We start from the raw sequence: 13300 nt of genomic DNA, 5'->3' as shown, positions 1-13300 counted from the left end.
TATCACCTTAACGTTACTTTGCCAAAATCACTACGTGATATCACTCACACGATCAAATCAATTGGATTCAGGCTATCACCGGAGTTCAATTACCTTATATATTAACTTATTCGATCTAATTGAATAAGTTGATCCAATTGATTGTTTTACACCCTCGTGAATTCTCAGATTCCGATCAGGTTTGCAGGATTGCCGGAGTTAAAAGAATCTATCACCCACTTTTTCCCTCAAATTAAGCACTCTAAGCTAAACCTATTTTCAAAATCAGTTTTAAGCTCGATCATGAAATTTAAATTGTGAAGTCCTTAAGTTCATGGATGTAAATGTTACTCTGCTAATGTTTTGTATAGATTCATTAGTGTGTGAAATCGTTAAGTGGATCAGGATGTAAATGTATAAGGTGATAATTGAGTATTTATTCGAGTTTGTATTCAAAATGTAAATGTTAATCTGCTAATAATCTCTGTTATTTCACGTATTTAGTATCCCTATCATTGGAGGGAACTCTTTAGATCTTCACCAACTATTTATATAGATTACGTAACGATGTGGCATCGAAAAGATACAACTTTTATATCCTATACTAGAAGAAATAAGTCAAGTACAACATGTTTGTGATTTGTTTATGAATCTCAAGTGGAATAATGAACAATATTGTCTCATGATTAATGAAAGCTTATGTTTTTTTGCTGCCAAATTGTTTTACAGCTTGTGAGTGACCGGAGATGGAAGGAGATATTGTGTATCTTCATTCTTCAATTGGCTCTACAATTACGAACGCATCTTTTGTCTTACGCAATTCGTATTTGTCACAGCTCTATCATTTTGAGCAGGTTTACTTTTTTCGTAAGAAAGCCCCGATTGTGTATCATCTGCTTCCTCAATATTCTTAGACACACTTCAAGTATACATTTTACCATTTTTAGAAAGTTTAAACATTTGCTAAAGACGTCATTGTGACCCATCTACATTTCAGTTGCCAATGTTGCATTATTTGTGCCTTTAGAAATGCATGCATCAATTACCATAATGCTAATGTTGCATTATTTGTGCCTTTAGATAATGCAAGTATCAATTACCATAAAAGCTTTCTTTGACGTCCACTTAGACTCAGTGGCGATTCTAAGATTAGATCTCATTGAGGTCCCAAAAATTTTTTTAAAGCTAATTATATTTAAATGGTACTTTAATGGTTGTTTACCTCTAAAAAAAACACAAATTTTGAAATTATATAGGGTCCTATAGCTAAATTTAGTAGTGTCCTATACAATTTAAAGAGTAGATAATAAAAAAAAATTCCATGATAGTGGGGTCATAGTACCCCACACCTCTTTATATAGAATCGCCCTTGCTTAGACTTCACTTGCATTTTAATAAGGGTTTTTTCAACAAACACAATTGTATAAAATGTTTTTAACAAACACACTTTATCAGGTTTTTTTTAACAAATCCGTAAATTTACGGATTTTTTAACTAAGTATGTATATATATATATATATATATATCTATATATATATATATATATATATATATATATATATATATAGCATTTTTGGGAGATTTTCGGCGGAAGCCACTTATACCAAATATACCAAATTTTGCTAAATGGATATCTGTGTTATGATATATATATATATATATAAATAAAATTTACGGATTTTATATATATATATATATATATATATATATATATATATATATATATATATATATATATATATATATATATATATATATATATATATATATATATATATAACCTGTCTTTGTCTGTATGTAGGTACTATTTTGTCTTGATAACCATTAACATAGAGAATCTCTCATCAAACCCTCACACTTTTAATCTTCACTCTTTTACATCCCAGAGGGACATCATATGATATACACATACATACACCCTTTCTCCCAACTAATTCACTTAAATTAATCTTTGTACAGACCACCTACATTACATTACATACCCATACCTACTATTATTATTATTCCATGAAATGTATATTCTTTCTCCCCACTTTCAAGTAATCAAGTTTATATCTTTCCCTCATCTTTTTCTTCCTTTTTAGTTTCTTGATTTCTGTGTTGAGTGTTACTATCAATATCATCAAGATTTGATTTTTAACAAAATGGGTCTTTCTCAAATCAATACCACACAAAACCCACTTCCAATTTCTTCATCTTTAACTCGAATTACTTCTACAACTTCCAGTTTTGATGATGACAATGATGAAATTTATCACTACAATGATGAAGCTGATATGAAATTCAAAAACTTTATTCATAAAATGATTTGGGATTTTGGTCTTGCTTGTTTTTTTCCAACAATTATTAAGAAAAAAGATGAAATGAAAAAGAAAATGGTGAATAATTTGGAGAATAATAAGGCATGGCTTCTTGCAGAGTCTGGTGGGTGTGTTACTAATATAGGCAATGCTGAACCACACTCTGTTCACTCATCCTTTAGATTCAGTTTATGTTCTCAAGTTGAACTTGAATCTATGAGTGTTAATTCTTCATCTGCTACTGTTTTAATGGTGAATTTGGATAATGGGTTGATTGAACCAAGATCTCAAGAACTTAAATGGGGAAGAATTGAGTCTTTAGAAAGAAGTATATCACCTGTTGCACATAACCTAATTAGATTCACCTATGGTGAAATCATTTCTGCCACTAGCAATTTCTCAACAGGTTCTTCACTGTTCATTTTTTGTTTTCAAATTTTTGTTTGACTTTTGACCTAATTTTGACTTGAAAATTGTAAGAGCTTTGACCTTCCAGAAACAATCTAAACAATAGTTATTGAAAGTTACTGTACCAATTTTGCTTTTGAATGATTCACTAGGTTAATTAATTAGTAAATTTGAAAACTTTTTTGAGTTTAGGTTCTTATATTTATCTGAATTTGGATCTGATTTGAATATGTTTGAATTGGGTAGGGAGGGTTTTAGGTAGAGGTGCATTGAGCTGTGTGTTTAAGGGAAGAGTTGGGCTGTTAAAAACAACAGTAGCAATCAAGAAATTGGACAAAGAAGATAAAGAAGCACCAAAAGCATTTGTTAGAGAATTAATGATAGCAAGTTCTCTTCATAGCCATTTTATAGTTCCATTAGTTGGCTTTTGTATCGACCCGGAAGGGGGTTTGTTCTTGATTTACAAGTATGTTTCAGGTGGAAGCTTAGAACGGTATCTACGCGGTACTATTTCTATGACCCGTTGTTTTCGTTATTGATCTTGATTGTTAAAGTTTGAATCTTTATTGAGTTTTAGATGATACCCATTTTGTAGAAACAAGAAATGGTAAAAATGGTGGTTCGAAACTTTCATGGTCAGTAAGGTATAAAGTTGCTAAAGGTATTGCTGAAGCTGTGAGGTATTTGCATAACGGGACCGAACGATGTGTTGTTCATAGAGATATTAAGCCTTCAAACATCCTTCTTTCTTCAAGAAAGTCACCTAAGGTGAGAAATAAATACAATTTTATAGTTTTATTGTAATATTTATATTTATATTTATATATATTAATTGTAGTATTTATATATTTATATATTGCATAACTTGTAATTTTTGTCAAGAGAATACATCAACTCTGAATGGTTCAACAAAGATTGTACGTTGAACTGTTCATCATTATTTGTCATTCAGATGTCAGTAACAAATGAACTGAATGAACCGTTCAACATTTTGTGAATGAACCGTTCAACATATTGTGCTGAACCATTCATTAAGATGCAAACAAACACACCTTTATTGTTGACTTGGTGATTGTAGCTATGTGATTTTGGATTAGCGACGTGGACATCTGCTCCTTCGGTTCCTTTTCTGTGCAAAACTGTGAAAGGGACATTCGGGTAAGTTTACGAATTTTGATCAAGATTTTGCTGACGTGTCAACTTTTAGTTGGCTGTGATGACTAAAATGTGTTCCTAGCAACAACAGCAACAACAGTACCCAATACCACTTGAGTGGTGTATGGGGGAGGTGAGATGTAGACAATCCTTCCCTTATCCGAGAATAAAAACAAGTCATTTCTCCACCCAGAAAAGTAGAGAAAGTCATCCCTCTCTTTATTCGGCGGATAAAGAGATTGCTTCCGAGTGGACCTCCGGCCTTTTTTTTTTTTATTTATTTATAAAAATAGTAAAAAAAAAAAAAAAAAAAAAAAAAAAAAAAAAAAAATATATATATATATATATATATATATATATATATATATATATATATATATATATATATATATATATATATGTATATATATATATATTGAGACGCCATGAAAATGATAGAAAAATTTCATGGGTTTAAAAGTCTCCCTGAAAATCAATTTAGGCTCTAAGCGGCTAAAAAATAAAAATACTAATACTAGTACTAGTGTTAGTAAAAAATAGTTAAAAGCAATAGTAATAATATTAATACCACAAATAATATTAATAATTAATATTAACACACCCATAATACAATAATAGTAATAATAATAATAATAGTAATAATACTAATAATAATAATAATAATAATAATAATAATAAAAGTAATAGTAGTAGTCGTAAAAGTACCAGTACTAGTAATACCAAGAGTATTATAGTAGTAGTAACAATAATAAAAATAATACTAATAGTAATACAACAACAACAACAACAACAGTACCCAATACCACTTGAGTGGTGTATGGGGGAGGTGAGATGTAGACAATCCTTCCCTTATCCGAGAATAGTAATAGTAATAATAATAATAATAATAATAATAATAATAATAATAATAATAATAATAATAATAAAAATAATAGTAATAATAAAAATAATAATAATAAAAATAATAATAATAATAAAAACTAACAATAATAATATAGAGATAATAATAATAATAAATATAGTAATAATAATAATAAAAAAAGTAATAAAAAGCAAAAAAAAAGCAAAAGTAAGAAACCTAATGAGAAATACTATTAAAAATAAAAAATAACATAATAGGACGTAACCATACTCGACTATTCTAATTCTAGCCCTCCACGCACCCCTATCAGAAGTCATGTCCTCAGTCAGCGAAAGCTCTCTCATGTCGAGCCTAAGTCTATCCATCCACCTACGTGTAGGTCTACCCCTTCTCCTTACGCCATCGACCGTGAGTGCCTCGACTCTCCTTACCGGGGCAATACGAGGTCGCCTCATCACATGCCCAAACCATCGAAGCCGTTCTTCCCTTAGCTTGTCGATGATGCTACAGACTCCAAGGTTTTCCCTAAACACACCATTTGGGATCCTATCTAACATGAGAGAGCTGTTACAGGTATTTGGCTCCTGAATATTTTCAACATGGAAAAGTATCTGATAAAACTGATGTTTATGCATTTGGAGTTGTTCTTTTAGAGTTGATAACCGGCCGAAAACCGATCGAATCGAGAAGAGGAGCAGGAGAAGAGAACTTAGTTTTGTGGGTAAGTTGTTTTAAACATATTATTACTCGACTTGCCTTAGTTTTTCATTAGTTTGACTGTTTTTAGTTTTGCATTTGAACTGGTTACTGTGGTCAAAAGGCCAACCATCAGTTAGTGTTTGACATTTTGGTTATAGTTTGCTTTCTGATTAACAACCTCAGAATAATAAGATCATAGTATCATACTACTTGTGATTAAGCTGATTTTTAATTAAAAATGTAAGTTACCTATTTCTAGTTTCAAGTTGTAGAAATGTTTTTTAAAACACGCATCCGTACACCCCTATGTATTTTGACCCAGTGTTGTAAACGGCGGCGTCTAGGCCGACTAGTCGTTTTAGTGACTAGCCCATCCCGTTTTGCCCAAAAACGTCTAATTTTTCGGTCAACGCTAAAAAGGCCGTCAAAGTCTGCCTGAGTCGGTCAAACTCAAGGTTGGTCGAAGTTAGGTTAAAATTTTTAAATTTATACTCAGATCTTGTGCCCTATAGGTATCTTTGAAATAGTTACGTTTGAAATATTTATGTGTAATATATACTGTAAAATGTTAAATATATACCCCTCCGTCCCATACTAATAGTAATGTTTTGATTTTAGAGGTGTTTTCTTTCCAACTATGACTTTAAATTATTATTTTTGTGTTATATAATACTTGAACGTTATACTGGTTAAAATAAATTCAAAAACCAATCTATTGATATAACTTTTATCGAATAATATTTAATACAAACAAAAATATTTAAAGCCAAAATTGGAAGTAAAAGACCTGCAAAGTCAAAATAGGACTATTGATATGGGACAGTATATTATTACTAAAAGTCAACTTTAGTCAATGCCCGTGTCAACCGACTAGTCGTTTCAAATTCCAGACCGACTTGTTTTTTGACCATGATGTTTTCAGAATAATTTGGAAGCTGTTCCTATGATTTAGTTATCTTACATCTGCTACAATTTTGCAGGCAAAGCCTCTATTACAACAAGGATCAATAGAAAAACTACTCGATCCCCGTATCAAATTCACTCAAAGAAACCTAGAACAAATATCTCGGATGATACAAGCGGCAGACGCTTGTATAAACAACGAAGAATCCAAAAGACCTAATATTGATGATGTCATCTCGATCCTGAATGGAGTTGGAACAAATCAAATAAGCAGAATAAAATCTGATGCTGCTCTATCTTTTAGCAACTATGTTACTGACAGTTACCCTCAAATTCGTCAAACGAAAAATGAAATGAAGTCTCATTTAGCTTTGGCAATGCTAGGGGTTACAGAGTTTGATGATGATCATGAACATCTGTACTGTCGGTAATCGCAATTTTAGCGCAGATTCATCCATTTTGAAGTTACAAGTTTGTTTTTAATGTATATATAGTGAAACGATCTTGAGAATTAATTTAGGAAGAGAAGATAAAGAGCCGTATAGACTCACACCACGGACTCACATTGGCCCAGACTCACACCTTAGACTCGCATCGAAGGCTTAAAAGAGTAAATAAGAGTTGTTTGAGTTCTCTTCTTAAATTAGTTGTTTCTATATCTACATAGGCTGATTGAGAGTTTGTATATAGGTCTCCTAGTTGAATTAGCACGGTATAAAACTAATTTACATGTTTGTATTTTGTGATAATCATCAAGGTCATGCCTTTACTTGATAGGCATATTGTTAGGGACCTTTCTTTGTTTCAAGAATGTTTAATTTAATTTAATTTAATTATGCTTTATAATGGAGTAGCAAATTGAGTTTTTTTTTTTTTTTTTTTTTCTTTTTTTTTCTTTAACAAAAAAACGAAAGCTTCTATAATAAAAGACACTTTCATAAAAACGAGAACATACAACAAAAAACCGGCGTGGCTCAAAATAAGAAAACCGAACTCCTACACAACTAATCAAAGCTATCTGGATACGAGCCACGACTAACACACACTAACAAAAAACAAAACGCACTAATAACCATGAAACAACAACAACAACAAACTAGATGCATTATACTAAAAGAACCAATGAAGCAACTGGCGAAACGAACCAAACGAATTAGTAACCACCATGCCTACCACCATTGATCGAACATTTTTTACTTTTGTAACACGGCTTTTGAGTTTTGCCCTCCAAAGTCTCATAGTTCACTGTCTTACTAATTCTTGAAACAAAAGAATACTTCGTAAGAGACTCGGGCAAGGAAAAAGACGGCCCAACACCCGCAACACCACTATGAATGTCAAGATCATCCTGAAACAACATTTGAAGCTGCTCCCCAACTCGTGCTACCTGGGAGGACGAGTAATCTGACCCATACTCTGATGTACGCAATCCAACAGGATTACTCCGTGACTGTTTCAACCCTTCCCTGATCACCACGAAATATTCGTTCTAAATAGGATTCGAATCTAAGACCACTTTCAAAGAACTCAGGGCCCTAACCACTGGGATATCTTGTGATGGTTCCTCCTTTGCTATTAATAAGCCCAAACTTGGAGGAATCTGATGCACGAAACATTTCATTATTGGATTGGATAAAAAGTTCATTTTTAGCTGAAACATTCTCATAGCCTATACCTTCAAGTTTTGCATTAGCATCCGAAGTGTGATTCTGGACTTCGACCCGCCTCGCCAACACTCCTTCAACAACACTCATCGTCGGCTTTGTCTTCTTGACCAAATCAACATTCATAGGCTCATTGAAAAGGTTAAGTAAAGCATCACCAAAATCACAAACATCTGAATCGTTCTGCAAACACACTTACTTGCGCGCATCAATTTGTTTCTTAAACTTACACGGAGTAACATTTACACCACTAGACGAAGACTTATCTACTCCGACCATTTATTCAACCTTGTCCGGGCTAGGCACCAAATAACCACATGAGAGGGTTCCTTTTGTCAAAGAGTAACCCCGTAAATATTATTGATGATATCAAACACCACTATTTATAGAGTACATGGTGTTAGACGGATTATTAATAGATTGGCCCAAGTCCAATTGTGGATCGGGTCCAATCTATTAATAATCCGTTTAACACATGGAACATTCTGGAAACCCTAATAAACTTATACACCTAACGGACCCAAGTCCACAATTAGGTTGGGCCACTAACTTATCATCTAACACCCTCCGCAGTCCGAACGATGAAATCGTGAAAGTTCGGACTGGAAAGAAAACAATAAACATAAAAGGAATAAATAAAAACACAATGATCTCTCTAATTTGTTGTATCGAATTGATTGATATCGCTGATTGGTTGTGTTGCTTGACTGCGTTTCCTTTTCCGTAACGTTTTTTTTTTTTTTACATCGTGGCTTGGTTGCCTAAGGATTGAGCAGGACTTGGGCTTTGAACTTTTATCACTGATACAATCTTCTTCAACGCTGCAAAATAAGAGAGAGTTTTTTTTTTTTTTTTTTTTTTATACTCCTCTTTTTTTCGGGGTTTGGAACCTAGTCAAGTTAGGCGGCTCAGCCCCACGCCGATTATTAGAGTTAAATCAAGAAAAAATAAAACAAAATACAAAAGATAAAAATTGGAATTAAATTAAAAAAGGATAACTAGGTGGCATTGTGATGATTGAATGATTGTTATTTGATAACACGTATTGTTCATTAGCGTATTATGGTCATGTGATTTGGTTTGTGAAATAATAACATGTAGGGTATAGGTTTACGGCTCATAAAACGGCTGCTGCATGCCTGCATACAAGTTGTTATTATAGTAGTAGAAAAAGACGAAGAAGAAAAAAAAAATAAACGGCCTGAGAAGTAGTTTTATTTTTTTTTTTTTTTTTAGATGAAGGGTAAGGAGATAGGCTACTCAGTGTAGAGATGATGATGTTTGACGGGGTGTGGTCGGCATCGGGATCAGACCTAAGCTCTGATTACCATGTTAAAGAGTAACCCATCAATATTATTGATATCCTAATCACTATTTATAGAGTAAAATATTCTTATAAAACCCTAATGGACCCGATCCACAATTGGACTTGGGCCAATCTATTAATAATCTGTCTAACACCTTTATGCTCCCAAACTGAACACCTATTCCACCATCAGGACCACCATTAACAGCGTCACGCATACCACCTTCGCAGGAATTAGATAAACTCGAATCTCTTACATCTTTTTCACCGAAATCGAACAGCCATTACAACACGATTCGAACTAACCAGTGCAACCTGAGTGAACTGCTTTTTTGTGACCTTCTCGACTTCCGACAATGCACCAAATTCGTTAACCCAAACAAAAGATCTCGAGGGCTCCAAGTCGTCTAAATCCACTTCTACCAATTCGTGAATATGCTTGACATTAGAACACTTGACGAAAGCAAGCAAATAGCCAACGATACGAAGACTAGAAGTTGTCTTTGCAACCGAAAAAACATCACCGATTAAACTAGTAACTCCCGATGCACTCTTAACTGAAGAAAAATTGGCTGGAACTCCTCTCATCTCCACCTAAACGAATCAAAAATAATTTTCGGCTAGAGATGAAAAGGACCAACACAAAACCTTAAGAGTTTGCATTGATGAGCCTATTAAAGTTATCCATATGAAAGCAGACAATGATACAATCTAACACACCCACTTGACAGTCGAAGTTAACCAATACCAAATGCTTCACCGAAAAATTAGAAACCTTTTCATCCGACAAGGGTAAATCGTCCACCAGCATGACACCGTTCTCTAAACGATCCACAATACTAAAATTAGGGGAAAGCTTACAACGTAACTTGGAAGACGTCGGGATACGAGGCCCACCGGGAAACGAATAGGAAGTTCGACGGGTTGCCCAACGCACGAACAGGGGTCGTAGCATCTTCGAGGACGAGATTACATGTTTATTTGATTTGTAACTTTTGCTTGAATATATATACATTGTACTATTTAATTAGTATAGCGCATCTCAATTTTTTGAAAAGGTGTGTGATGGATGGCAGTGGCTATGTCCTGAAAGTGATGTAGAGCAAATGGTAATAGGAGACTAATGTGACAGTCCTTCTTAGTGAAAAAACTCCGGTTATGGATGAGAGTGGCCTTTGAGCTTTCCCAATGGACCCGCCCAAGGTTGCAAAATTCGCTATTCGAGGATTAATAGGTCGGGATTTTAAAAGGATTAATCAGATTGTACTGTATACAATTAAATGATAAATTTTAAAAATTTATGTGTAAATATAGAAGAAAACCATAAACATAAACATAAACATAATTGTCTAAAATTGTTCATTTTATTCAAAAACTCTAAAATATTAGTTTATATTTGAAATGTCCTGTTCTTATTGATTAAAAACGTTCCATATTAATTGATTTCGTTGCGAGGTTTTGACCTCTATATGAGACGTTTTTCAAAGACTGCATTCATTTTAAAACAAACCATAACCTTTATTTCATCAATAAAGGTTTAAAAAGCTTTACGTAGATTATCAAATAATGATAATCTAAAATATCCTTTTTACACACGACCATTACATAATGGTTTACAATACAAATATGTTACAACAAAATAAGTTTCTTGAATGCAGTTTTTACACAATATCATACAAGCATGGACTCCAAATCTCGTCCTTATTTAAGTATGCGACAGCGGAAGCTCTTAATAATCACCTGAGAATAAACATGCTTAAAACGTCAACAAAAATGTTGGTGAGTTATAGGTTTAACCTATATATATCAAATCATAATAATACTTGTGTCTATTTTGTAAATCATTTATAAAACCTGTATGTATTCTCATCCCAAAAATATTAGATTTTAAAAGTGGGACTATAACTCACTTTCACAGATTTTTACTTCGTCGGGAAGTAAGACTTGGCCACTGGTTGATTCACGAACCTTTAACAATATATACATATATATCAAAGTATGTTCAAAATATATTTACAACACTTTTAATATATTTTGATGTTTTAAGTTTATTAAGTTAGCTGTCCTCGTTAGTAACCTACAACTAGTTGTCCACAGTTAGATGTATAGAAATAAATCGATAAATATTATCTTGAATCAATCCACGACCCAGTGTATACGTATCTCAGTATTGATCACAACTCAAACTATATATATTTTGGAATCAACCTCAACCCTGTATAGCTAACTCCAACATTCACATATAGAGTGTCTATGGTTGTTCCGAAATATATATAGATGTGTCGACATGATAGGTCGAAACTTTGTATACGTGTCTATGGTATCTCAAGATTACATAATATACAATACAAGTTGATTAAGTTATGGTTGGAATAGATTTGTTACCAATTTTCACGTAGCTAAAATGAGAAAAATTATCCAATCTTGTTTTATCCATAACTTCTTCATTTTAAATCCGTTTTGAGTGAATCAAATTGCTATGGTTTCATATTGAACTCTATTTTATGAATCTAAACAGAAAAAGTATAGGTTTATAGTTGGAAAAATAAGTTACAAGTTGTTTTTGTAAAGGTAGTCATTTCAGTCGAAAGAACGACGTCTAGATGACCATTTTAGAAAACATACTTCCACTTTGAGTTTAACCATAATTTTTGGATATAGTTTCATTTTCATAAAAAAAATCATTTTCTCAGAATAACAACTTTTAAATCAAAGTTTATCATAGTTTTTAATTAACTAACCCAAAACAGCCCGCGGTGTTACTACGATGGCGTAAATCCGGTTTTACGATGTTTTTCGTGTTTCCAGGTTTTAAATCATTAAGTTAGCATATCATATAGATATGGAACATGTGTTTAGTTGATTTTAAAAGTCGAGTTAGAAGGATTGACTTTTGTTTGCGAACAAGTTTAGAATTAACTAAACTATGTTCTAGTGATTACAAGTTTAAACCTTCGAATAAGATAGCTTTATATGTATGAATCGAATGATGTTATGAACATCATTACTACCTTAAGTTCCTTGGATAAACCTACTGGAAAAGAGAAAATTGGATCTAGCTTCAACGGATCCTTGGATGGCTCGAAGTTCTTGAAGCAGAATCATGACACGAAAACAAGTTCAACTAAGATCATCACTTGAAATAAGATTGTTATAGTTATAGAAATTGAACCAAAGTTTGAATATGATTATTACCTTGTATTAGAATGATAACCTACTGTAAGAAACAAAGATTTCTTGAGGTTGGGTGATCACCTTACAAGATTGGAAGTGAGCTAGTAAACTTGAAAGTATTCTTGATTTTATGTAACTAGAACTTGTAGAATATATGAAGAACACTTAGAACTTGAAGATAGAACTTGAGAGAGATCAATTAGATGAAGAAAATTGAAGAATTAAAGTGTTTGTAGGTGTTTTTGGTCGTTGGTGTATGGATTACATATAAAGGATAGGTAATTTTGTTTTCATGTAAATAAGTCATGAATGATTACTCATATTTTTGTAATTTTATGAGATATTTCATGCTAGTTGCCAAATGATGGTTCCCACATGTATTAGGTAACTCACATGGGCTGATAAGAGCTGATCATTGGAGTGTATATACCAATAGTACATACATCTAAAAGCTGTGTATTGTACGAGTACGAATACGGGTGCATACGAGTAGAATTGTTGATGAAACTGAATGAGGATGTAATTGTAAGCATTTTTGTTAAGTAGAAGTATTTTGATAAGTGTATTGAAGTCTTTAAAAAGTGTATAAATACATATTAAAACACTACATGTATATACATTTTAACTGAGTCGTTAAGTCATCGTTAGTCGTTACATGTAAATGTTGTTTTGAAACCTTTAGGTTAACGATCTTGTTAAATATTGTTAACCCAATGTTTATAATATCAAATGAGATTTTAAATTATTATATTATCATGATATTATCATGTATGAATATCTCTTAATATGATATATATACATTAAATGTCTTTACAACGATAATCGTTACATATATGTCTCGTTTAAAAAT

At 32.5% G+C, this 13300-nt stretch overlaps 1 protein-coding gene across 1 annotated transcript; it reads left to right on the top strand.

Moving 5' to 3' along the window:
• The first annotated feature begins 2123 nt into the window (after positions 1-2123).
• Positions 2124-7050, top strand: LOC139849097 (probable serine/threonine-protein kinase PBL7). Its single transcript, XM_071838770.1, has 6 exons — positions 2124-2685; positions 2934-3191; positions 3283-3455; positions 3766-3845; positions 5278-5425; positions 6384-7050. The coding sequence occupies exons 1-6, from the start codon at positions 2124-2126 to the stop codon at positions 6735-6737; spliced, it is 1575 nt and encodes a 524-aa protein (XP_071694871.1). The 3' UTR covers positions 6738-7050.
• The last annotated feature ends 6250 nt before the right edge of the window (positions 7051-13300 follow it).

This window comes from Rutidosis leptorrhynchoides, chromosome 5, assembly GCF_046630445.1.
Source record: "Rutidosis leptorrhynchoides isolate AG116_Rl617_1_P2 chromosome 5, CSIRO_AGI_Rlap_v1, whole genome shotgun sequence".
Classification (NCBI taxonomy): Eukaryota; Viridiplantae; Streptophyta; class Magnoliopsida; order Asterales; family Asteraceae; genus Rutidosis; species Rutidosis leptorrhynchoides.
This window is presented reverse-complemented; position numbering and strand designations above follow the sequence as displayed.